The 27,824-nt window shown below is 39.0% G+C and overlaps 1 protein-coding gene across 1 annotated transcript in view; it reads left to right on the forward strand.

Annotated features, from left to right (window-relative positions):
- The window catches only part of LOC111874776 (cap-specific mRNA (nucleoside-2'-O-)-methyltransferase 1), a 69,078-nt gene that overhangs the window by 20,787 nt on the left and 20,467 nt on the right, over positions 1–27,824 (forward strand). The window contains exons 8-14 of the mRNA XM_023870595.2: positions 850–1,042; positions 3,977–4,095; positions 9,902–9,998; positions 11,486–11,618; positions 17,020–17,202; positions 25,586–25,791; positions 26,478–26,609. Of these exons, the coding sequence (XP_023726363.1) occupies positions 850–1,042; positions 3,977–4,095; positions 9,902–9,998; positions 11,486–11,618; positions 17,020–17,202; positions 25,586–25,791; positions 26,478–26,609 (1,063 nt within the window). The remainder of the gene's footprint in view (positions 1–849; positions 1,043–3,976; positions 4,096–9,901; positions 9,999–11,485; positions 11,619–17,019; positions 17,203–25,585; positions 25,792–26,477; positions 26,610–27,824) is intronic.

Consider the following 27,824-nt stretch of genomic DNA (forward strand, 5'->3'; position numbering starts at 1 on the left):
CAGCACCCAAGGTCTGCTTTCCACTAATAATGTAAATGATGTTGAAACCTAAATTGTATAATTTTTTGGAACAATATAATACACCACACAAACAGTGAATGCTTTACATACATTTTACATCATATTATAATATGATGTAAAATGTGTCAGTAGTGGATCAATAATTATTATTGCTCCACTACTGACACATTTTAGCTCATATCTGTTATTTACTTAAAACATTTCAGTAACAACAAAGGAACACCATATACGAGTATGGTGAATGATTACGTAAAATCAACTGAGGTGTGTAGCTTTGTCAAGATGATTTATAATCACTGCTTTATAATTTGTTTATGTTTAGTTCATATACCAACGCTCTGTTGGTTGCGTATGTTAGACAGTGTTGAATGACAGGATAATTATTAAGAAGAAAATGGAAAAAAAACATGAAATGAGTCATGGCCTATTTAAGGTACTGCTCTGGTCATTAGCCTGGCGAAAATGAGGAAATCTATGAACAATCCCAGTTTGGATTGCTGGCCTACAAGCCAGGATTATCCAGGGCATTTCAAATATTCAGAAGTTGAAAATTTCAACTGATAATGGCTGTAGGTAGAGTGAAAGGAGATCCATGAATACAACCTGTGCTCTGATTTTTAAAGCAAAAAGTTTTGAAGAAAACATCATACATATTTCAGTAGAGTTTGATGGACATGAATAAAACCTTTCTACAGGAAAACATCCTGTATTCTACTGAGTGGATTGAATTGTGATATTTCAGAACTGAAGCTGTATACTTATACCTGCTTATGTTGAAGTAAATACAAATGTTATTTACTTTGTTACAGTTAATTCTTAATATTACAGGAAGAAATAGTAGGTCCCCATGACTTACTGTACTTTGCAGACGTATGTGCAGGCCCAGGTGGCTTCTCAGAGTATGTTTTATGGCGCCGATCCTGGAAGGCAAAGGGATTTGGATTCACTCTGAAAGGAAAGAATGATTTCCGCTTACAAGATTTCTATGCTGGTCCTTGTGAGACCTTTGAGCCCCACTATGGTCAGTATTAAATGTCTTGCTAGATATCTTTTGTGGGAGCAGTATCAAACACATTCTAAATGAAGGAGAATGTAAATGAAAAGTTTGACGTTTCAAGCCACATTTAAGCCAGAATATGAATTTGTTCAAATATGAGAATGGCTGGTTGTTCTGTTGTCTGTGCACGTGCGCACACAACCATAATGGTGGTGGTGATAATAAATATTAAAATATAGTGTAACTGTAAATGTGGGCATGTGCACATACACAGAAAGGAAGGAAAGTACTGAAAAGATTATGGTTACCTAAAATATAGGCAGTACATCAAGGTTCTTAAACCAAGGAAAATACCTCTACTTAAGAAAAATCTCAGTTAAAGAAAAAGTTGGCTAGTAATATTAGTAATGCTGTCATCATATGCATGTTCATAAGAACTGAATCCCCATAAATTTAATTCTTGTGAGATTTGACTTTCTCATGGTAGTGACTTTGAAGAATACTGTCTTTTGGCATGTGAAGGCATTTAGTCTTTTAAGGGAGAGTAGGTTATCCTTAAGCTGGTTGCCACAGCTGACATGGCATTCTTCTCACACAGACCTGCCGCAGTAGCCGATAATTCATTGCCTGCATTTTCACTGTAGTTTAACTTATTTTATAGAAGAGTCTCAAAGTAATGACCCTCTCCTTCCAAGCATATCTCACATTGTGAGAACATGCTTCTAGACAGACATCAGAGCTGCTGTACAGGAAGAATGGAAATGCATGCCTAATATTTTCTTGAAGTTCTTCCAAAGAGTATGGATTGTTTGCATATATTCTTTTCTTTCAGCATGCTCCACAGATAAAAGTCATAAGAATTTAACACGTGATCATGGAGACAACAGTCCTCGTCCTCGACTCATGACTTCTTTGCGAAAGACATCATCTGATTCATTTATAGAATTTTTGCCGTGTGTGCTGTTACATTATCTAGCATAAAATGCTCGTACAGTTTTTCATCAGTCATTTCACTGAAGAAGGGTGATGGAATCAATCTCACATAACATCCAGGATTTACCGTTTGAATTTCTTTTTTTATTGAGCACCCATGCCATAAACATAATTTTGTTACAATATTTTAAATCATTGCTTTACATGGCACTGTCCTATCAGGATAGTGCCTATGGAACTTTCTATTGCATTTCCTTGATACAGAATGTTGTATAAAGATAGTGTATATAAATAATTTCTGCTCCACACTACACTTCATTTCTGAACACCGTGTATCACAGTGTTGACAACTGTACTTGTACTCATTTCTGTTAGAGACTGAGTTGACCCCAGGGCTATAGTGTGGCCAGAAGGATTAGGTCAATTGAAAAAATCCAGTGACCTCATCGAGACCTGAACCTGTGACCTTCTGGCTTGTAGCATAGTGCCTCGATCAATTACGCTACTGCATGGCCCCTCTTTCATAGTAACTAGTGTAATTGGTTCCTTAAGCTCATACTTGTATGCTATTTTATATGGCCACAATTTAATTACTTTCGTGGCTGTGAATGCATGTCTCATTGAAACAGTTTGTTGTGCCAGACATCTTGACAGTTTGCATGGACTGCCCTCTAACCATGTAGAAATGTTGTGAATGCTTTGTGCTGTTAGCACATTCTTCTTGGATTGTTTCTTTTTGTCAATCCGAGCCCATGATCCATTTTGTTTTGACAGGCTGTGATACACATGACTGGAAACTTGTTCTTGTAGGTAATGGAGAAAACCTTTGAATGCAGCAAGATCTGGAATAGCTCAGTTGCTATAGTGATGTTTTATGGGTTGGACTGCCAAAAGAATTGTGGCTCAGTTCCTGGCCTGGGGGAAGATATTTTTATCTTCTCCATGGCATCCAGACTGACTGTGGCCCACTCTGCCTCCAATCCAATGGGTACCAGGGTTTCTTTCCCCAAGGGATAACGCGGCCAGGGCATAAAGCTGATCGCTCACCTCTGATTAGTGCCGAGGTCAATACGTCGATCTATACATCCACTCCGTCATATATCTCCATGGCATAATGCTTAATTAATTGAGCATAGGGATAACTTTATTTTTACTCTGAGTGCAGTTTCTGTAGGTTTCATTTCTGTGTAAAGTAAAATAAAAGTAATATCCTTGTTCCTAATTGAGCACTGTGCTATGAATATATGTAAGAGTGGAGGCATAACTCCATCCATATTTAACCTTGGCACGACATGGAGGTGAGTGGTCAGCTCCATGCTCTAGCCACTCCAATTCCACTTCCCCTGGTACCCATTGGATAGGAGGTAGTCTGGACGCTGTGGAGAACAGAGTAAACTTTCTTACCCCCGCTAGGAATCACTCCCCAATTCTTGAATCCAGGCTGCATCCTAATTATGAAAACTTGTTGGCCCATATTCATTATTCAAAGAGTAATGGAATTCAGACTGAAGACAAAAGAGTGTTATCAATCAGACCTTTCGTCAGTACCATACTCATCAGAATGTTTTTGAATGCATGTAGGACTTATCATCATGTTATAGAATTACGCATTGATCTTGAGCCAAAACATTCATTGCAAACATGTTTCAATATTTGTTCCATAAAAGTATTAGAAACATGGGTTAAACTATGGATAGTGAAGTAATAATATTATATGAGTGGGCATACTTAATATTCTGCATAATGTCCACAGTTTATTTTCAGAATTACCTGGAATGCTGGCTCCTGATGGGAGGTCTTTTTCCTGTTTCCTAGTTTCTCATAACTTTAAATAGGCCATGACTGCTTTCAGATTCTTCCTTGTTCATCATTCATAATAATATTTGTCTCATTCTGTTCTAGGGCTGTTAATGAATCAAATATTTCATTTATTAATGTAATCTTAGATTAAGTTCAGGGAAAGGTGGTGTGTGAACTACATGTAAGATTTTTACTTTGTTTCTGAAGTTTCTGCGTTACTTACAGGCTGTAAAGGAATGGATGGAGATGGAGACATCTTCAATCCTGATAACATATCAGTGTTCTCTAAGTTTGTAATGGATCACACGCACAACTTAGGAGTTCATTTCATGATGGCTGATGGTGTAAGTAGAGCATAATATTTGTGTTACTCTACAGTAAACATAAAACATTTGAAGAAACCAGTTAGCTGTTGCGAGCTTTGAGGTTTGTGTGGCAGTTATTATGAAGACTATAGCCTTTTGAGATGTGATGGCATGTAGTATGGTACAAGTGTACTAACATTTTTTTATTTGTTGTTTAAGATCTATTTTAACATTATCCTCTTTGCTGTACTTGGTCTTCCAAGGAGTATTCCAAACATTTCCCATTTTACAGGTTCATGTTTTATTTACAGATATTCTTAACCTTTGTGGTTTAATTATTGCATGATTATTCTAGATGAAGACTACAAATTACAAAACTTCTTGTTCCATACTTCTATTATTTTGCTGCTAGTTTATGGCTCTTTGACTTAAATATTCTGTGTTTCTAATCACATTCAGCCTTATGCTAAAATTTCATATATTCCATGCAAACCATGCAAACCACTCCAGTGGATTCTTGCACATTGTTCTGGGATATGAAGCCATGTGGTCCACGAAAGTCCACTATGTTTTGGAGGAACATGTCGCCTCCATCTCTAGGGTCAAAATCATGTCAAGCAAGAAACCTGCATGAAGCTGGCAGCAAACAAAGCTTTAAGTTCTAATGAACTACCCATTGTTGTATCCCAGAAGATAGAACTCTTCACACACCATTTTTTTCCTATAGTTACAACAGATCACCACATATAACCTTTTTGTGATGAATTATGAGCAAGATTCACAATATTTACACACTGTATACATGCAGTATGTGTAGAAAATTATACATTTACAGAAATAAAATTCTTAGATCAGGTATATAGAATTACAAAACAGGAATGCCAACAGCAGTCAGTTGCTTAACATTATGATGAAAGGAATTTAGAATAAAGAGGTGTGAACAAAATTTAGATTTAAGTAATTTGTCTTGACCATCTGAAGACTGAGACCAAAATAAAAGTTGATGTACTGCTAACTTTAATGTAAGATGTACCAGACTGGACAGAAAAGTAAAGGAAAAGAGGAAGAAAGTATACAAGATGGTCACCACAGAGAGATATAACCCAGGCTGGGGATATAAAGAGTGGTCTGAAACATGTGTACATCTCAATTACTAAAATGAAATTGTAAATCTTGTGTACTAGAGATGTATTTCGGCTAAAATTATCAATATGTTTCTTAACTTGTTAATCACTTATGTAAGTGTGTTTGACTTGCATTGTGTGTGCGTGTACACTTTCAGTCATTACAATTCACCATCTGGATCACTATTTAAAAACCTCTTAAAACATTTTGTTAAACAGTCTCCTGTATATGTAGACTGGTCCCTGTGCATTTTGTTTTGATGTTAAAAGCATTGAGCCATTTTTTGTTCATATGGCTGTGCGCACAATTGGTTACTTCATGTAGAACCACAGGCACATTACATTTGCGTCAGAATCCTTCCATAAGTTCTGAACTTGCACCCAGCAAATTGATAGAGAAACATGACCAGCCCTACATTCTTTCTTTTTCTGTGCACTACGCAGTTTCTTTTCTTCGCTCAAAATGAGGAATCAAAATTTCAGTCCCAAATTAAACAGTAGGTAAAATTATAGTATTTACTATATTTTAATGCACTGGATATCAGTTTAAGAGTTTTCCATTTAAGATATTTTCTTGTCAAAGATATTCAAAGCATTTGGTCCCAAAAATTTCTGCATAAGGCTACTGAGCTGTTCTTGTTTCAGTTTCTCTGCTGTTTACACTCTCTCTCATCTCCCAGAGTGCGGCCTCTAGCCATTCCTTCATTTGTGTTATGATGTCTTTCCTATCCCCCTTCATTCCCCTGTGTCATGTGCCACATGATCCTTTCCAACTTGTCAACCTTTCCCCCTCCTACTTCTGAACTCTGTGCTATACTGAAAGGTGCCATGTAGATATTGTGTTAACCCATGTTTCGGAGGAACGTATCACCTCCATCTTCAGGGTAGAAGACAAGAAGAAATCCGCGAGCAAACCAGCGTGAGCACATGCAAAAGACTGAGTCCAGTTGAGTAAACCCAGCTGTATAATAGCAGGAACAGAAGGGAGAGGGGAATCGTTAGAGAGGGGAGAGGGGAAGGGTCTGGTGAGGTGGGCCAGCAGGTAGCAGGCCAGAGCAGGTATACAGTATGTGTCGGGGGGGGGGGGAAGGCAAGGTTAAATGAAGGGCATTAATCCTGAAGCTTGGGGGGTTGTGAAGCGAGTTGGACATGGACCTGAGTGAACTTGTGGATCTGGCGTCATGTCCTGGAGATTTCTTGAGGGAACAGATGAGAGGCTTGTTTCAGCACTTCATGGAAGCCTCTACACATAAGCCCCGCTGCTGGTTTTGCTACATGGACGACACCTTCGTCATCTGGCCACACGGGCCCGACAAGCTTAAGGACTTCCTGCACCACCTAAATAGTAATCACCAGTGCATTCAGTTCACAATGGAGACCAAAAGTTAGGGCCACCTCCCCTTCCTGGGTATAGATATTTACAGGAGACCCAATGGTTCTGTGGGCCATAGAGTGTACCGCAAATTCACCCATACAAACCTCTACCTTAACGCTGCGTCCCACCACCACCCTTCCGACAAGCAAGCTGTACTTTCCGCATTGGTGCACATGGCTAGGGCTCTATGTGATCAAGACTGCCTACATGCAGAGTTGGTGCTCCTGGGGGACATTTTCACGCAGAATGGATACAACAACCAGCAGATCCACAGAGTTCTCAACCGTTGTCCGATCATCAGTTGGCCTGATGATAAACTGGACTCAGTTACCTTCCTGCCCTATGTCGGGACTGTATTCAACTGTATCAGAGCAGAGTGCTGTCCTGGCACAACATCAAATCAGTGCTCCTGCCTTCAAAGAAATTATCTAGTTTCCTACGTCTGGTCAAAGATAGCCTGGGACTAGGACACTGGGTGTATACAGAATCCCCTTCTAGTGCGGCAAGGTTTATATTGGGCAGACGGGCCGTTCTGTGGACACGAAGTTGAAGGAGCATCATTGGCACATCTGTCTCGAACATCCGGACAAGTCAGCTGTGGCTGAACAAAGCATCGATTTAGGACACCACATTCAGCTCCAGAATACCTCCATCCTCGCCACCAAGACCCGATATATGGATCGCATCATTAGGGAGGCCGTTGAAATTGAACTCCTTCCCGACAATATGAACAGGGAGTTGGTTTTTTGGCTCAGCAAGTCATGGAAGCCTCTCATCTGTTCTCTCAAGAAACCTCCAGGACTTGATGCCAGATCCACAAGGCCATGCAGGTCCGTGCCCGACTTGCTTCGCAACCCCCAAGCTTCAGGGTTAATGCCCTCCATTTAACCTTGCCTTCTCTCCCCCTGACATACTCTATACCTGCTCTGGCCTGCTAACTGCTGGCCTACCTCCCCAGACCCTTCCCCTCCCCGTTATCTAACGATTCCCCATGTAGCCCCTCTCCCTTTTCTTTCTGCTCTTATACAGCTGGGTTTACTCAACTGGACTCAGTCTGTTGCACCTGCTCATTCTGGTTTGCTCGAGGATTTCTTCTTGTCCTCTACCCTTAAGATGGAGGCGATACATTCCTCCAAAACGTCGGTTAATTCAATGTCTACACGGCGCTGCTTTCTTCGTCTGTTACCTAGTTTATGTCATGATTTTGCCCTGCATTCGAGTGAAGAGACAGCAACATATGCTTAGTCTTCTTTGTGTTTTCTTCCAGACCAGACTAGCATCAATTAAAATATCTGTTTTTTTCTGTGGTATCTATGCTATCACCCAGTAGATTCACATCATCAGCATGGACCAACAGCTGATGTGTCCCATTTAATTTCATCCCCACATGGTTTTCCTGGCCTTCCTAATGGCATATTCTAAAGCAAAGTTGAAAAGGAGTGGCAATAAATTATCTTCTTATTTTAAATCATTCTAGATAGGAAAATTATTGGACAAATGTTTACCTATATGGACTTAACTACACATTTCATTTAAACACATTTTAATCAGCCTAACTACTTTCATGGGTGGCCCAAACTCTATCAGAATATTGTACAGTACTTACTTCCTAACTGAATGACAGGCTTTCTTGAAGTGTACAAATGGCTGCTGTACTACCTCATTGTACTCTCATGTTTTCTCCAGTATCTGATGAATGCAATAGAATTGATCAGTAGTTGATCTGTTATGTTGAAACCCACAATGATGATACCCAGTAATTTAATCTATATATGGACTTAACCTTGAGAGTAGAATAATAGATAAAGTTTTGTATGAAGTTGATACCAATGATATCCCTCTATAATTATTACAGTCAGTTTTATCGCCCTTCTTGTGAACTGGCACAATAATAGATTCCTTCCACTGATCAGGCAATTCTTCTTTATTCCAAATAGAGTTAATGAGCTTATGGACCTCAGATCCTAATGTTAGGTGGGTCCCTTGTCACCATGGCATGGCACATCCTCAGGTTATGGGTGGAGGAGATGGCCTCCAGATATGGAGGGTGGCTGTGAATATATTGAATAAGTAGTCACAGACAGCAGAGGAGGGGTGGTCCTCTGGCTTGGGGTTTGGGCATGGGACTAACAACTCCTCACTGCTAAAAATAAGCTTGTTATGAAATTTATTATGTTTATTGCATGAATTATTTTTGCGACTTACACTGAAAGGCCTGTTAAAGTCTGTTGTGACTTGGTGTGTATTGCTCATTGCTAGGCCAGTGTATAGAGGCACGTTAGTTAAATTGGGTTTGATTCCAAGAATTTATGTTGTATTTTTTCATGTCATGAGCTGTTATTGCTTGCCATTTCATTGGCAGCTTTACTCGCATAAGCTGAAAGTAGTTCTTCATCAGCCCCTGTTGGCTTTATATGCATGTTCCGCATTTCTATTTTAATTTTTTTATTTTTCATGACTGCTTGTCCTGTACTTTCATTTTGACATATTGTAATTCTGTATATTATTAAATTTATATTATATTAGTATTGTTACCCTGTCTCATATGCTTTCTCTTGTTTCCTTTTCTGCTACGACTGTTACATATTTATATTTTTATTAGCCTATGTATCAATATCCCGAACCATCATTGGGAAGCTTATGATACTACAAAAAATTGTAGATCATGATGTGAGTCCTCCTTCGCGTATCATATGCAGGACAGCTCACTACCATGATACCCCTCTTTGCTTGTAAAATATGGATAGGCTAAACAGACATCAAATTTGTGGCACTGCTATGTTAAGCTTCAGCTTGATGCAAATGTGTGGTAACAAATGGTGTAAGTTTGTGTACTGAACACTTTAATTTTGGGTACTCTTGTATCAGATTGTTCTGAAAATGATTGAAGGAATCCTGACTAACTCATTGCTTCAGTATGAAATCTGTAAAATACTGGCAATTGGAATCTTGCGATCATGCAGTGGATAACTGTTTGTCCTTACTAATACTGGAAAAGTACTTTGTGCCAAAGAAATGTCTTATTACTGGGGAGAAATGGTAGGACTCTTATGACTTTAATGTTTAAACCCCAGTGACTCTTGTTTTCAAGCCTATGATCTATGTTCAGTGAAAGAAAATCTACCGAAAGAAAGCTTCTTGCTTCCCGTGCTCTTTTACAAAAACTCTGGCTTAAATGGTCACTATGACTCAGAATATGAGTTCAGAATTTTAATAAGAAATTATTTATTAATTTGATGTTCATAAAGAAATCTTCCATTACAGAATTGAATCTGTGGAACATATCTGTAATCATTTTACAAAACAAACTGCACATGTTATTCTATAACTAAAATCTGTTCCACAGGGCTTCTCAGTGGAGGGACAAGAAAACATCCAGGAGATATTGTCAAAACAGCTGTACCTGTGCCAGTTCCTGGTAGCCCTATTAATTGTGAGAACAGGTAAACATATATTGAATAATTCATGTAACTTCTTTTTTACAAATGTTTGATTTGTTGTGCTGAGGCTCAACCAAGTAACAGAAGAATGGTCTTTGCTGTTGTGTTGGTGGAAATGTTGTTCAGAGTCACAAAGGATAACAACCTTACTACCAGACTTCATATTTACTGGTTAGCAAGTACCCTGATTGATGAGACTTATTATTATTAATTTTAAATAAGAGTGATGATGATGATAGCAGCACCACCACCAGAAACACTGATACTGAACATTAATGACAGTAATACTTGTCGTAGAGTAGCAGTGGTGGTGGTAGTAGTAGTAGTAGCAGCAGTAGCAGTAGCACAGTGTCAGCACCAATAGCAGTGTTTGTGGTAGTGGTAATGATAGCAGTAGCAGTACAGCAGCAGTACCAGAGGTAGTGATGGTGGTAGTTATGGTAGTAGCAGTGGGTAGTAGCAGCAGTAGTATCAGTAGTAGTGGTAGGCACAAAGCAACAAATGTTTTTATTGAAAGGAAGTGAATTATTGATGATAAAGGAAAGGTAAAAAGAAAGATGAAGATGTGACAGTGGTATACCCAGCAGCATGTCATGAAAGTGGTTTAACATAATGTCTCAGAGATCTCACTGACCTAAAGAAAAGTAGGTCGACTTAATTGTTTTAATTTCTTGATGCCTGTGGGAAGAGCTGATTACCCGATGCTGTTCTGGATGTAGTGCTGAAGAAAAAATCAGTGTCTCTGCCAGGAATTGTGTGCATAAGTATATACTAATTCTGGACAAAAGTTTACAGAATGTAAACATTTTGATCGTGTCTGGTTAATAGACACTACATTACATGACAAAGTCATTGTGCTTGGTTCAGTAGATCCACCATCATCATAATGATTGTTGCCATTGTTGTTTCAGTCATTCTTTACAAATGAAACCCTTAATATTTCCAGCCACGAAACTCAATTCCAGTCAACAAGGCTGTACAATACAGTTATATTTCACTTATATCTGTTGTTAGAGGCCTCCGTAGTCTAGGGGTAACGTTCCCACCTCATGACTCAAGGTACGTGGGTTCAAACCCGGCGGAGGTCGTGGAATTTTTAAGGGCGGAAAAATTCAGAGAACAAGTCCTCTGGGAGGGACTTTAAGCCGTGGGTCCCGTGTTGTAGATTTACGGCACGTAAGAGATCCTCATGTCTTTAGGAGACCTCTGAGCAAAATCAGGCAAAAAGTTTCCTGCCCAAGTAGTTTCCAATGTCTCTGGTAGATGGGGAAGTTATCAGGTACCACTGCCAGAAGAGGGCCGACCTCGCTGGCAGAAAGGGGAGATAGCAAGCACCAGTACCGGTAGGGTATGGCGACAGTAGAAATTAAAGGGGATGTACAATAGACTACTAGTCATGGTGCATGGGGAAACCCACCCCCTCTAATACTGAATAACTGAATATATCTGTTGCTGTTTTTTAATTAAGTATTATGAAATTTTTGTTTCAGGCGGTCACTTTGTATGCAAACTGTTTGACCTGTTCACCCCATTTAGTGTTGGATTGGTGTACCTAATGTACAAATCCTTTCAGAGGATTAGTATCCACAAACCTAATACAAGTCGTCCAGCGAATTCTGAAAGGTAATTAATTGATCTTAGAACAGGTATACCAGCAGATGTAAAATTTTAATTATTTTTCATTGAATAATTATTCCTGAATTTTAGATCCACATGTTTCTCACATAGCAGTACATAATTTTATTGCCTTCCTTAACAGTAATAAGTCTTGTATTTAATTAGGAGGTATACATATCAAATCTCAGATGTACAACTGGATGTTCTAGCTGTAGTTTTTTTATACATTAAATTATAGTACATAATCATACTGCTCTCATTACTGAATGCTGGAAAACTCTGCACTTGATGGAGTTTTGTTAATTAATTTGGGAATTAAATTCAAGTCCTTGCAGGAAGATTCTGTTCTAAGTTATAGTTGCTCTTGTTTCTATCACTGTACCATCAGGGCATTCTGGGAATGTGCGTATAAAACTCCATGTATTCTAAACATTGAAACTACATGAAAATCAGTGGTCAGGTTTATGCTCTGGCAATTCCATTGCCTGAGGAAGAGGCCCTGTTACCCTGTGGACAAGTGGGCCCCAGCATCTATCTGGATATGGTTGCAAAGAGAGAGATCTCTGTGTATGCCATGAATTGAATGATGCCTACAGTCTTTCTAGCCTACTAGTCACTTTGCTGATAACATCATGGCTCTTTATTCACTGTAATTGAGCTACAACTCCTTTCCCCCAAATCTTCCTCCTGTGGACTCATTATTCGTAATCATTTGCACAAATCTTTTGATATTACATAGCCTTTGAAATGTATGCACTGTGTTTATATGACATACAGATTAATCAACTAGTTTCTCCCTTTGTATCTCCTTGGATAATTTTAACCAGTGTTAATGTGTGTGTATGTAGCAGTCATGGACAGCTGACAAGGGGTGGCCCTCCAGCTTGGGGGTTGGGCGTGGGGCTAACAACTCCTCACCATAAAAAACTCAGTTTGTTACGAACATGAACACAAAGCCTCGGACCTGGACTGATTCCTTGCTGGGCAGGTCATGTAGCACGAATGGGGGAGACGAGAAATGCGTATAGGATATCGGTGGGAAAGCCAGAAGGAAAGAGACCTCAGGGAAGACCAAGGCATCAGTGGGTGGACAATATTAGAGTGGATCTTAGAGAGATAGGATGGGATGGTATGGATTGGATATATCTGGCTCAGGATAGGGACCAGTGGAAGGCTCTTGTGAACACGGTGATGAACTTTTGGGTTCCATAAAATGCTGGGAAATTCTTGAGTAGCTGCAGAATTGGTGGCTCCTCAAGAAGGGCTTAGCTCCATGAGTAAGTAAGTAAGTAAGTAAGTAAGTAAGTATGTAATATCCATATATGTATGACTATATGATGACCATTCAAAGATAAGAATTACTTTCATAAGCATTGCACTGAGTGCAGTCATTTTGCTGCTAGTATAAGAGCCATGTGTGTTAACACTGAAGTGGACCAGCTGTAAATGTGTGACTTGGTGTACTCTTAGCCAAACATGACTGCCCTCCTATACATATCATTTCCATATGAAATGCTTGCTTTGGTTTGATTTTTAAACATGAAAGTGTTTCCAATAAAGGGATTTTTCAGTAACTAGTTAGGCTTCACGGGAAGAACATTTTTAAGTCAATAAAATGTGTCAGCATGATATGGAAGGTTTTTGGATGCAAGGCATGACACAAGTGGTGTTATGGGAATTGGAAGACCAGCAAATGGAAGCCCTGGAGAAATCAACAGTGCTGTTTTGCAAGAAAGAAGAGTAGCAGTTCATGATATAAAAAAAATATTGTCTCCCACTTTCAGGTATTTCCTCCATTGTTCATGTCGAGCTGCTGAGTTGCCATAGTATTAACAGATAATCACACCACTCGGAGAATGATGTGCATTATTTCCTTTCTTTAGCAGTAGTCAATCAAAGATTCATCTTTCCTTGAGCATATTGATGAGACTTCAGTACACCATGAAAACAAATATCTATGAAATGGAAACCGGAAAACAGAAAGTTCAGTGTTGGATTTGAGGTTCTCACAGCAGTAACTTTGAAGAGTAGTCTCCTAAGTTGTAACATCAAGTAGTTCAGTAGAAGTCTCCTGACTTTCCTGAGGGACAAATGATCTCTGTCTTCAAGGTTGAAGAGTAAGCCAAACAAGAAACCAGAAGACGATGAAGGCAATACATTCCTCTGTAATGTGCACAAACTTCTACCAAACTGTAAGTGTAACTGAGAAGATTATACTCTTGCAGGAAGTTTAGCTGGTAAGATGATGGCATTGATGACTGTCAGGTGATTTTGTTTGTTGAATTCATGCAAAGGACAACAATGAATGCATCTGTGTATTTAGAAACTTTACAGCAGCTCTGAAGACTATCAGAAAAAAACATCTATTTAAGGAACATGTTTTTCTACAACTCACCATTTGTGGTACTGTAGTATCACCATCATCTACAGTAATTAATTAATCTTGTATGAGAGGTGGGCCATAATAATCCGGAATTTGCACTGCGACCTTCAGTGATCTGTTGTGTGTATCAATTAGTCTTACCAATGTGTTTGTACTCCAAGGTTAAAATCAGAATATTTTGATGTTTTGTAAAGTGTGCTTCTTATACTTTTAAGTGTATACTGGTAGAATTTTAACAAATTTACTTTCTTCATTCATTCGAGGTGGTGGGACTAATTTGTCTGATATTAACTATTTTGTCAAGGATGGCAAATATGTTTAGTTGTTGTCTGAGCTTTGTTCTTTGATGTGATCTGTTCTCCTATAACTTGTACGAGCTCTTAGGGAACTTAGTTAAATTGCTTCGCTTTGGCTTTGCGGTTGTTGGATTCCAGCATTCTAACCCATATAGCAATGTGGATACAGCCATTACTTTATAAAGAATTTAAGAGAATCTCTCTTGTTGCTGTACTCTTAGCATTCTTTAGTATCAGTCATCAGTAATTTCGTGAAAGGTCCAAAATTAATTATGATAATGTTAGAAAATAAGATCATATACAAATAAAAAGATGTGACCTTAGCTGAAGCCTACATGCAGATAATATTACAGTGATTGTTTACAGAATATGATGTGAGGATGAGGATTGGACTCTTCAGGACAGATCATTAATGGACATTGGTTAACATGGTACTAAACCTTAAGGTTCCATAATAGCCAGTGGATTTCTTGATTAGTTGAGTGACTGTTAGCTCCTCATGAACTCATGAACAGTATGCATTAACATTAGTGGTGAATAGAGATGGATGTATTTTGTTTATTTATACTGTAGCATGTAGACTGGTTGCTGGGCAACCACCATGAGATAAGCAAATATATAAGAGCCATTGCTGAGTAACAACTTTGCAAACAAATGTGTTCCTGTGAAGGGATTGAACTACAACAATGAGGAGCACTGTTTTCTACATGTCTTTGCCAAGGTGCTATAACTAGGACAGTTGAGTTGGAATCCATCAGAAGAGGAGAAGGTTGATGTGAGATGGCCACTAGCCTTTGTGTTAGTGCAGGGAAGTGAAGAGTTGGCTAGTGAGTTAGTGAGCAGTCAGAGAACACAGTTCAGGCCTTGTGAGCTGTTGCTCTTAGAAGCTGGTAGCTGAGACATAGGGATAGGAGATGACAATGACCAGCCATCACGGTCTCCAGATCTGACAGTGTCTAGCTTCCTGTGGAGATATTTAAAATCTAAAGTTTATGTCAACAAACCTGTCACCATTATTGAGTTGAAGGAGCATATTGCTGAGGGGATGAAAGTAGTTGATGCAACATTATTGTAGAGATTCACGGAGAATTTCCAATAGAGATTTCTAGTATCCATCACATCATGGAGAGCACATAAAAATGTTATATTTAAAAATGAATATGATCCAGTAAATTATGTTATTATATTGGTTTTACAGTGAAATTGTTTTCTTGTCATCTGACCTCATCACAACCCCCACCCCCAAATAGCACCCAAGAAACTGGCACATTTTACTGTCGCATCTTACATTTTCAGTGAAGTAAGATTGTGATTGGAAGTTTAAATTTGTAGAATTTGAAGAGTTATGTGTTTAAATGTGAATTTGATAAAATTTGCTACTAGACTGCTGTTTTAGTGCAGCTCCCAAAGAAAGTCATCTCCACCACTATTAACAAAATTTATTTAATTCTAAGAGAATAATAATTCTTATTGGCCATAGTTTTGGTTTCAGAAAAAGGAGGTTTTTTATTTGTCTGAACTAATTACTCTTATTGTATAGGATATCACAGTCTTACTTAATTTTACATGCTTTGGCCCTATATGTTGACACACTACCATGTGGCATAAATTTTCTTCAAAAGTTCGAGTTTGCGTGCTGTCTCTTTATCCAGCTGTATTTATTTCCATTGGCACACTTTCTGTGTAGACATACTATACGTTAATTATCTACTACATGTTTTGGCCTTTCAGCCATCATCAGGTATGTGCTTTTGCTACTGGCTGCACTGCTCACTCCTCTCATTGGCCAGTGTTTACAGTGGGTATAGTTTGCATTGTCAATTTGATATATTGGTGTGTAATACTGCCATATATGTATGTCCATGTTACAGAGTTAGATATTAAAATTGTTACTGAATTCTGAATCCTTGTTATTATAAGAGTTTTGTTATTTTTGTATGTATATTTGTTTCATTTTAGGTTATTTTCTCAATTTGTAGATGCAGATGTGGTTTTTCTTGTGTGTGCTTATTATGCCATGATGCAGGTTATTGTCTTTGGAGTTTTGGAGGTGGAATTATTCTTGTTTGTGATCTGAAATGTGAAGTATGTCATTATTGCCATGTACTATATGTCTTATTTTTGAACTGTGTTTTTATGTAAGTATTTGTTCTTACCTTCTTGTCTCTTTTCTTTCTTTCTGGTTGTTTTATTTCATATTCTGAAACAATAAATAGCAAAGTGCTCTTCTATGATGGTAAGAATTGTAATAGTTAGTTAGTTATTGGAGAGGGTGGGTTTCCCCATGCACTTAGACCAGTATTGGTCCATTGTGCTTCCCTCTATGATATTCTACCAGTCTCTATATCCTACCGATAGTGGTGCGTACCATCAGTCCCGACCGAGCTGGCGAGTTCGGCCTCCACTAGCTTGGCGGTATCTATAATGCTTCCCCGATCTATTAGAGGTGTTAGAGACTACTTGTTGGGCGGGAAACATCCTTGAATTTGGCTCAGTGACCTCCTTTGGAGATATGAGGTTCTTTTACGTGCCGTAAAGCTACGACACGGGACCCACGGCTGAAAGTCCCTCCTGGAGGACTTGTTCCCTGAATTTTTCTGCCCTTAAAAATTCGATGACCTCCGCCGGGCTTGAACCCGCGTACCACGAGTCATGAGGGGCGTACGTTACCTCTAGACTACGGAGGCCGCTAAGAATTGTAATAACATCATGGTGTATTCTATTCTAGGTACATAATATGCCAGTGGAAACGAGAAGACTGTAATATTATTGCTGACTACATGTATCATGTTAATGAGCAGTTGTGCAAATTTGGTTCAACTTCAAATAAGGATATTGTGGAAGTGGTTCCTCTTGAAGTTTTAACCTCTGATCACAATTTCTTTAACTATATAGTTCATTCAAATAACAGGTAAGCTGAACATTACTCAGACCTTAAAATTGAATTTTATGTAAATTTATCTTCATGATTTAAAAGAAAATATGCTTTGCTTCCTAGTTAAATTGAATCAGGTTCACATTTTCATAACCTAGTTTTGTGAGTTGTACTTTAAAATTAACATCCCATTGTAACTGATCATTACCTACCAGCATTAACATCCCTTTGTAACTGATCATTACCTACCAGCCTAATTCTTAAATATTAATGCTTATTATTTAAAACCAATCTTATGCTAAATGTGACTTATGTCCAGTTTTCCATTAACCATTTTAAGAATTTTCAGCAAGAAATGTTTAAATAAAGGCTACTAGGAAGGTCCATGATAGCCAGTGTGGTAACATGAACGGCCTACTCACCCCCACCAATCTGATTAAAAGAAACTTCCAGAATGGTCTCAATTAGTAGAGCAATGAAAAAACTTGGAGAATAATCTGGAAATAGAAGGTTCCAGAATGTTTTGTCATCCCACAGTATTTAAAGGATTGATCCCGAACAACGAAAACAGACTGTTAAGAGACGAGTAACCACAGCACCAGGCATGAAGTAAGAAACAGATGCACAGGCTGGGAGACTGACATATCATATACACCACCAGAGTAGTGTTGTGAATATCAAGGTTGTGTACAGTACGTGCCAAAAAGTGTATCAGCAAATGTGAGTTATTTTGTGTAACCTGTGTAGTGCCGTTAAATAAATAAGATACATTATTACATCAATATTAAGCTGTGATCCAGTGACTCTGCATAAAGACTGTCCCTCATCCAAGCAAGGCCCATTAAGCCCTGAAGAAGGAACCTCATTGCTCAGACCCAGGGCATTGTCTTCTTCCTACCTGAAAGCACCTCGACATGGTTATAAGATAACATAATGTCCACATTGTCAGTGAGGGTGCAGAAGAACAATTAAACCATCTATGCCTAGATCTTGTTTCCTGGTTCATCATGCACACTACATACCATATTACCATCAATCTTTCTGAAATATGTCTTAATTGTGTCATCTTGGAAACATAAAAGGAGTCTGTATATGTGTGTGTGTGTATATATATATATACACAGTCAACTCTCGATTATCCGGGATAATGGTGGGCATGGAAATCACGATCAATCGAAAACCTGGTTAAGACAAATGTTATTACAAGTAGTACTGTAATACTGTACCTTCATAATACTATAGGCCTACCTGTATTTAAATTTACTCAACCTCATTTTTGTGTCATCTCATGGCCTATTTAATACTTTTTTTTACATTATACTGAAGTGTGAATTAGTTATTTCAATCACAGTGTTCAACAATATCCAACACTTTTTACGAATATTCACACTTAACACTTAAAAAAAATTAATATTGTCATTTGCTTTATCGCAGCATTTTCCTTTTTACGGATATCCGTACGAAGCCTATGTAATATTAGCTTGTCACTTAATAATCTGTTCTCTTCACTCTCAAGATAGTCTAGTAAGGATTCCAAATGATTAAGAGCAGTACCATGTGATATTTTCTTACTGGCAACACTGTCCACCTCTTCCTCATTCTCACTTATTCCTGCTCTTCTGGCTGCACCCCCACTGAACTTACGGTTTTGTCACTGCTTAACATTTCGAAGCCCGGCTCACACGAGTTTCTGTTGAATACTTAACACAACACGCTTCCTTTTACACCCTGACATTTTGCTAACGCGCTTGAAAATCGATACAAAGAGACCAACTGGGGCGGTGTATCTGTCCTTGAAACTTTCTACAAATCCTTGCATTCTTTCACCCCTACCCTAGAACATTGTGTTAGCATAACGGGACCAAAGAATGCAGAGCTCTGTTCACACTAGTGTGAAAATAGTGTTACAACTCACCATGTGAAACAAAAGTGAATGAATATTAAACAACATATGAGCCTCAAAAAAGCCTTAGTAGCCTCGGTTAAGCCGCAAACTGGTTAATCCGCCCCCGGATAATCGAGAGTTGACTGTATATATATATATATATATNGTTGGCTTTATCAGAACGCGCAGTCAGTACGTTACGTCAGCGCTTGCCATTCATGTGTCATGTATAGTGCTTGGAAACCCTAAGGACAATTATGACATGGCGAGCAAGTATTTTGTACTTCAATTTTATGGCTTCATGTCACTCACAAGTTAGTTTGATGTTACATACATTATTAACATTACAGAATCCACATATTCCTGCCAGTTTTAATATGTATTTTGTAATCAACAAGTGTGCAACGCCGGTCAAAGTTTGACACTTCTTTGGCCATTATCTCCGTAACCGTTCAACTTTGGACATAGGTGTTTCGGGTTATATCGGCATACTTTAACATAAGGAAAACCCTCCCGAAGTTTGGTCCATTGCTCCTGGGACTCTCTGTATATATATGTATATATTGTCACGTGTTGGGTGTATAATGCGACAAATAACTTCACGCTGTCTTGGATCTACCGAATTTATTCCTCTCGCTCTTACTATCATACAGTTCACAATTACACAATTACTGCCATTGGCAGTATCACAAATCCTTCCATTGCTCTCGGCGACTGCTAGACTTCAACTGCACTCGGCGACTTCATGATCCACACTGTGTCACTCCTGATCACACTGTCGTCACATGCTGCTCAGCCAGCTTTTTATACTGTTCCTTGTTGCCTTGTGTTACAGCAGTGTCCCCTGGTATGTCACAGTGGGAAATGCTGTTACGTCACCGTGGGGGAGGGGGCAGAGTGTTGACTGGCCTGTTACCATAGCAGCAATAGTGCTCTGATGCTGTTACATCACCACTGGCGGGGGAAGAGGTGTCCTGCATAGCGCAAATATGTCACACTGCTCCCTCCTTTAGGCTGTTCATCCCAAGTAGCCTGACGGTGCATCCCCGTTCCCTTTCTTTGAAGGCTGTTCTTGCAACATCTTTTTGTCTGGCTACTCCTCTTGCAGTGACTATTCTCCGGCTGTTACATCCGCTCCCTTCTTAAGATTGTTTGTCCCGAACAATTCCATGGTCCAGCATTTGTCGATCCTGTCGTTTTACATTCACTCATCACTTTCATCCATCGCACATTCATTCTCGCTGGGGAGGCTGGTACTTCTACGTTACTGGCTCCTCCTCTGCTTGAAGTATCTTTTTCCATTTTGGAGGGGGTCGACCCCTCCACAAGGTCCAATCCTTGTCTTGTCGTAGGCCAGCAGAAGCTCTGATTATTCACTTTCCGATCTTCATGCTGACAATCTCGTAGAAGGTCTTCTTATGAGTTCTTCTCATTCCTAGGTGCGATCGCTGTCCTAATCTACACCCTCTGATGGCGTCCTTGGTTAGCACCTTTTTCTTCTGGCATAGCGGCCATCTACCACCTTTGTTTTTTATTCCTGTTCTTCCTTTCCAGGTTTCTTGTTCAGCATATTTCTGTTGGCAGCAAATTTGTGTCGTGGTCCACACTTTCCTTGGGTCCAATATTTCCTGAAAATGTTTCTTTTGTGCCATGCCGCTGTTGCATGGCAGACCACCTTACTGCTAGTTTTTTTCTGCTGTGCCACTTCCACACGGCGGCTCGTCCCTCTGCGGGTGGCAGCCAGACTTCTTCGGCACCCATCCTTTCCCTGGGTATGTTTCTTCATATTTCACTGGTTTTGGTCCCTACGCCTTTTCTTCTTCGGTTCTCCAACCGGCATTATTTTGGCGTCTTCTACTGGGACCTCTCGTCATTCTGCCGCCTCAGGTTTCATGTCCACTGAGGTCGGCTCTCTTCTAGATGTGCCTCCATCTCTTGGCAGGCCATCGTCTCTTCTTCTAGATGCACCTCTGTCATTTCTTGCCAGGCCATCGTCTCCATGTCTCTTTCTGGTTTGGTTTCGGCAACCGTCTCCTTGTGGCTGGGGCCCATATTTTCTCGCATGGCTCTCGTCCTTGCTTTGATCGCTTCCATTTCTGCAGCAATCTTTTCTTGCCAGGCTTTTATATCGGCCTCCATTTCTTCCTTGTCGGCCTTCCTATCGGCCACCGCCTTTTCTTGGTTGGTGTCTAATTTTGCCAGCATGACGTTTTTTTTTTCTTGGCCAGCTGTGATTTTCTTCAGCAGGAGTTCCATCATCTGCTGTGAATCCATTTCTCATTGCACTCATAAATTCAATTATTTGTTGAGGCGTGTTCAAGTTCATAAAGCACTTCTGACACCAAATTGTCATGTGTTGGGTGTATAACATGACAAATAGCTTCATGCTGTCTTGGATCTAGTGAATTTATTCCACTCGCTCTTACATTCATACAGTTCACAATTACACAATTACTGCCATCGGCAGTATCACAATTCCTTCCACTGTTCTCGGCGACTGCTAGACTTCAGCTGCACTCGGCGACTTCATGATCCACACTGTGTCACTCCTGATCACACACACTCTCGTCACATACTGCTCAGCCGGCTTTCTGTGCCATTCCCTGTTGCCTCGTGTTACAGCAGTGTCCCCTGTTACATCACAATGGGAAGTGCTGTTATGTCACCGTGGGGGAAGGGGCGGAGTGTTGACTGGCCTGTTACCATAGCAGCGACAGCGCTCCGATGCTGTTACATCACTGCTGGCAGGGGAGGGGGTGTCCTGCATAGCGCAAATACGATACAAATTATATATATAATTCCCGCATGAGAACATATTACATTAGGTATTGCAAAATCTTGAGCAGAGTTATAAGAGAGGCTAAAAGCCAGTATTACTGTGCGCTTATAGCAAAATTGGATAATCTGATAAAAGCAACTTTGAATATAATGAAACATGAAAATTACATCTGAGTGAACAGATACCATCTCTTCTTATAAATGATGATGAAGTGAAGGACCCAGAAGTAATCGTTGTTTCTTTTAATATTATTTTTCTGACAGTTACTGAAAATCTAAACTTGCATCAGGAAGTGAGAGCTGATGTCATTTCATTTTTAAAAGAGGAATTTTCAAAAAATAATCACTGGTATTGAGATCATTGAAACAGATGAAAAGTATAATTCATTCCCACAAAGTAAAAAACTCATCAGGTTATGAAGAAATAACAAGTGAAATTTTAAAAGTGTGCTCATCTCTAATCAGCCACCCATGAACTTTCTTTTGTAATCACTCATTATTTAGAGGGATTGTTCTGATTGTCTTAAGATTTCTGTAATGGGATCACTGTACAAAAAGGAGACAAAACAAGTATGTCAAACTACAGGCCAGTTCCACTATTAACTACTTTCACCAAGTACTTGAGAAAATTATGTACTCTAGGTTAAGCCATTATTTGTAGACAAATAATATAGTAGTCCCAAAACAGTTTGGCTTCAGGAAAGGAATGTCTACAGAAAATGCAGTTTTTAAGCTAATGGGCAGTATATTAAAATCTGTTAATCAAAAAATGCATGATCATGCAGTATTCTGTGATTTGGCAAAAGCTTTTGACTGTGTAAATCAGAAAATTTTATTGACTAAATTACTTTTTTTTTTTTTTGGCATTCAAGGGGAACAGCAGGTTGGTTGAGATCCTACCAAACACATAGAAAACAAAAGATTGAAATAAAATCATCAAGTACCTACAAGTACCCAAAGTACCTACTCAAACTGGGAAGCAATAAAGCATGAATTTCCACAGGGGTCAATTTTAGGGCCTTTGCATTTCATAATCTATATAAATGACCTACCTTCTCCACTAAACACCTCATCAGTACCCATAATATTTGCTGATGACACTAGTATCATAATTTCTAGCAAAAATTTAGATGAATTCTTCATCCTGTTGAAGTTCTCTCTTGAACAAGTAAATGGTTTTCTGCAAACAAGCTGTCCCTGAATCTAGATAAAACAAATGTAATAAAATTTATAACAGAAAAATTGCCACAATATCCATTAAACATTGGATATAATGATAAATATATAGAAGAGGCAGTGAAGACAAGATTCCATTGGTTACAAATTAATAATAATTTAAACTGAAAAAGCCACATTAATCCGTTGGCTCCAAAGCTAAGTGGAGCACATTATGCAGTTAGATCTGTGTTGCATATCAGCAACACTGACACTCTGAAATCAGTTTATTTTGCTTAATTTAACTCTTTAATGAAGTCTGGAATAATTTTTTCGGAGTAATTCATCTGACAGCAAGACAGTATTTACATTGCTGAAGAAGATTGTCAGAATCATGATGGGCATCAAGTACCATAATTTTTGTAGAGATCTGTTTAAGAGACTAGAGCTCTTAACTTTTCCATGTGTATGTATATTTTCATTAAAAACTTCATTACAAATAAGAAACATTTTCAGACCAAGGCAGATGTACACAGTGTTAACACAAGATGGAAGCACTATCTTCCTAAACCAACTGCTAACCTCTCATGCTTTCAGGAAAGCGCATATTATGCTGGGATCAAAATTTTCAGTAATCTGCCATCTGATCCTGAAAGTCTTATGACTGGAAAAGTACTAATTAAAGTAGAATTAAAACTATATTTAAACATATTCATTCTACAAGTATTCTGTTGACGATTATTTATTGCCTAAAAAATTACTTATCCATTTCAAGGTTGAGTAAATAGCATAAGTTTACAGTACTGATGTACGTGGTGCAATCCAAAAGTTCCCAAAATATATCAATAAAAACTATTACATCTTACCTAGATCTTATTCTGCACCATCACCTTCAAAGTAGTCCCCTTGGGAGTGCATACACCGATCCCAGTGTTTCTGCCACTTTTCAAATGCATCTTGGAAGTCTTTCTTTATTAGGTGTTTAGTACTGTCTGCGTTTCCACTTGAATTTCCTCAACTGTATCAAATCTTCGCCCCTTCAACTTGATTTTCATCTTGGGGAAGAGAAAGAAGTCGCATGGAGCTAAGTCTGGCGAGTACGGTGGGTGGGGAACAACTGCCATCTTGTTTTTAGCCAAAAATTCCTGCACCATGTAAGCCGTATGCGGTCATGCGTTGTCATGGTGGAGTACCCAGTCATTCGTGCGCCACTTCTCTGGACGTTTTCTCCTCATGTCCTCCCTCAAACGCCTTAGAACATCGCGATAGAACTCTTTATTGACTGTCTGACCAGGAGGGACAAACTCCTTATGAACAATCCCGTCAATATCAAAAAAACAGATCAACATGGACTTAACGTTGCTCTTGACTTGTCGAGCTTTTTTTGGCCGAGGTGAAGAAGGGCTCTTCCATTGTGACGATTGCTGCTTGCTTTCAGGGTCGTAGCCATGAACCCAACTTTCGTCACCAGTGACAACCTTCGAAAGAAAGTTTGGATCCTCTTGAAGCTGTTGCTGAAGTTCCCTGCAGACTTCCAAGCGATGCTGCTTCTGTTCATTTTGCAGCAGTTGTGGCACAAACTTCGCTGCAATCCTCTTCATGTTCAGTTCCTCTGACAAAATTCGTTGATATGTACCATAACTTAGTCCCAAGGTGTTACAGAGGTCTTGGATGGTCAGTCTACAATCTTGCAGAATCAGATCCCTAACTTTCGTGACATTTTCTGGTGTTTTGCCTGTTGACAGCCATCCCGAATGATCGTCATCATCAGTCGATGTTCAGCCATTTTTAAAACGCTTATACCAGTCGTAAGTTTGTGTCTGGCCTAAACTGTTTTCACCAAAAGCTTGCTTCAACATTTGGTACGTTTCTGCAGTGGTTTTACCAAGTTAGAAACAAAACTTTATACAGACACGCTGCTCTCTCAGGTCAGCCATCGCAAAACCGCAAACTCACGGAAACACAACAATGGAAATATGTTCACCAACAATAAACCCAACCGCTCAACTCGACGCCGCTTGCCACACTGATTCAAGAAGGATGTGTGAGGAGACACCTAGCGGTATTTCAATGTACTCATAACCATTCGCGCGCAAAATTCAAATTCCGGAAACTTTTGGATAGCCCCACACATATATGTGGCTGTATTTTTGAATAGCCTTATGCGTATGTAACCACTGTGTTTCCTTTGGTTTTCTTATATGAAAACTTCAGTTGTATTGTATGTATGTATGCACCTATGTTTTTATGACATATTCCACATCCTACAGTGATTTTGATTAACTATGGATCCAGGAAATGCAGTGTAATGTAATGTAATGTAATGTGAAAAAAGAAGTTAGTTTTTTGCTTGGCATCCACACATAAATGAAAGTGTGAATGAAAGGCTACTTAAGAAGAATTTCAGGTGTTCAAGGTCATGAATACCTGTTACCATCGCCTATGAAACAGGTGTAGTATTAGGACAAATGTGTTAATTACCCATTACCACTGTGTTCTGTCAGTTAATGCTATCAGTATTGTGTACTGCAAATTTAGTAATACATATAAAATGGCTTTGATATTGAAGCATTTCAGTTTATGTTATGTCAATCTTTATAGCCTGGGAGAGCGGCAAGTCGTGAACCTAGTGAAGGTAGCTGCTTTCTGTAAGGACACAAATCTCGTAGAGCCCCAGCAAGCCGAGCTGAAGCGGCAGTGTTTGAGTTTCTGGGAAGTGCCTGATAAAGCAAGAACTGCTCCGCCCAGAGTTGCACCTGAAGCAAAGTGTAATGAAATTCTCAAGAAAACCAAAGTTGGATCTTCAGGTGGGGGAACAATGGCTGCATTAACCATCACAGGCCTGTCTCTTGATACTAAAAATTACTTGGAATTTTTTGCTTTAATTTGCATTACTGACAAGTAAAATATTCTTCTCGCTACAAATTTTCATTTATTTGACTGAACCTTGACAAGCAATTGTGCTCATAGATTAAACTCAGCTTATAAAAGATATTATTTAGTAATGATTCCTTTACTGGTGTTATTGGTTTGAGAACATATTTTAACCTAACCAGTTCTGGTAATTATAGTCTTCTAACTACACTACACTGTTTCTTCTGTGAGCAGGTTTTATATACATGGCATACAGGAATTGGTTCTGCTTCCATTTTCTTGTGACTTACTGTCAAAATGGCAGATTTTTCCTTAGTCTTGTTTTTGAGGTTACTTGCAGGGAACAAGATTCAACCCTTACAATATGAAACAGTATGCCACTGACCATTCATATTCATCTAAACAATGTAAACAATAAAAAAAATTCACCTGAAAATGGAAGTAGAGCCAACTCTCGAAAGTGTTTATGTGAAAGAGAGGGAGAGCTGTCAGATGTACTCAAATAATTGACATTGTGCAAAGTAAATATATTATAATTACACGGCCACTGACGAGCCTTTAGAGAATAAGTTTTCTTATTCTTGATACTGATCATATTATTTGTGTTATACTGTTTCAGGGCTTCTGTCTGCCAAGGAGTCTGAATTGGGACCTGAAATTCTAGAAAATGTGTTCAAATCAGTTTATGATTGGCACTGCATTGTTCTAGGTGCCTCTAGAGACCTCAGACAGGATTGTTCATTTTACTTAGGTAAAATTGGTTGAAACATCAGTGATTTCTTATTCTAGCAACCCTGGCAACACTTAGTGTAGGGTCTTCACAAGAAATGTGGGGGTCTGTCAAAAAATATTCAATATTTTTGAAGTCATATTTTTGCTGAATGTAAAACAGTATGTGTACTACAGGGAATTAATGTTTAGTTTCCATTTTATCTAGATGACTAATGAATCATAGCAACTACCCATATGTGACTTAGTATTGAGGTAAATCATGATGCATGCCTGATGATGACCATTATTGGCCAAAACATAGTGTGCATACACAGTGATGTAGAAGGGATTTTAACATTTAAAACATTTAAAGGTTTTGAATAGCAAGTTGCATTTGGGATGGCTAACTAACAGGAATAAATCATTATGCGTACTTAGAAACCTGAATAACAATTTTTGTGTTTAAAAAATTGCAAACATTTGAATGTTTAAAACTTGTAAATTATGTTGACAACTTCAATGTGTGAGAACCTCCACAGTGGAAATTATGTACATAAATATATTATGGCATATTTGCTCTATTTAGGAACTGTTGAGCTACAGAGGCCTTGGGACACGCACAATGGGAGAGTTATGGATTGTATCGGCACATTGCTAGGTGACAGCTCTATGAATGCTTGGATTGCGCAGCAGCAAGTAGGGGTCACGTGACCTCTGTGTTTCCATGAGTGATGTCACATACTCCAACCCCTCCGTTGCTAGGCAAGACTCGGTAAACACCCTCCACGCTAAGCTGTGATGTCACGTAACAGTGGTAGCTATCACATAACTGGCTTCCTACGGAGTCCATGCTGCAACTGTTGCTATGCAATCGCTCAGTAAACACGTTCCAGCAATATAGGCTTCTTTCTGCATGGTCAGTGCAGAAGCTATATAATGACAGTTACAGACAGAACAGATGTCAGTATTTGCCATGGAAGCGAGTAAAGTGGAACCAGGAATAAGGAGGTCTCCCTGTGAGGATGTCAAGTGTGATTTAGAAGTTTTGTCTCATTCTGGTCTGTCACACTATCAGTTACAAAGTAGATAACTTTCAGCCCAGTATGACATACAGATTTACAACACTTTAGTCTTTATTCGCCTTACATGTTTCGATTCAAAAGAATCATCTTCAGAGGCGCACCACTACAAGCAGGAAACACTGTCACATAAGATGTTTTAACATTATGCACTTAGGTTATGAATAGTGCTCACT

The sequence above is a fragment of the Cryptotermes secundus genome, unplaced genomic scaffold, assembly GCF_002891405.2.
Source record: "Cryptotermes secundus unplaced genomic scaffold, Csec_1.0 scaffold314, whole genome shotgun sequence".
NCBI classification, from domain to species: domain Eukaryota; kingdom Metazoa; phylum Arthropoda; class Insecta; order Blattodea; family Kalotermitidae; genus Cryptotermes; species Cryptotermes secundus.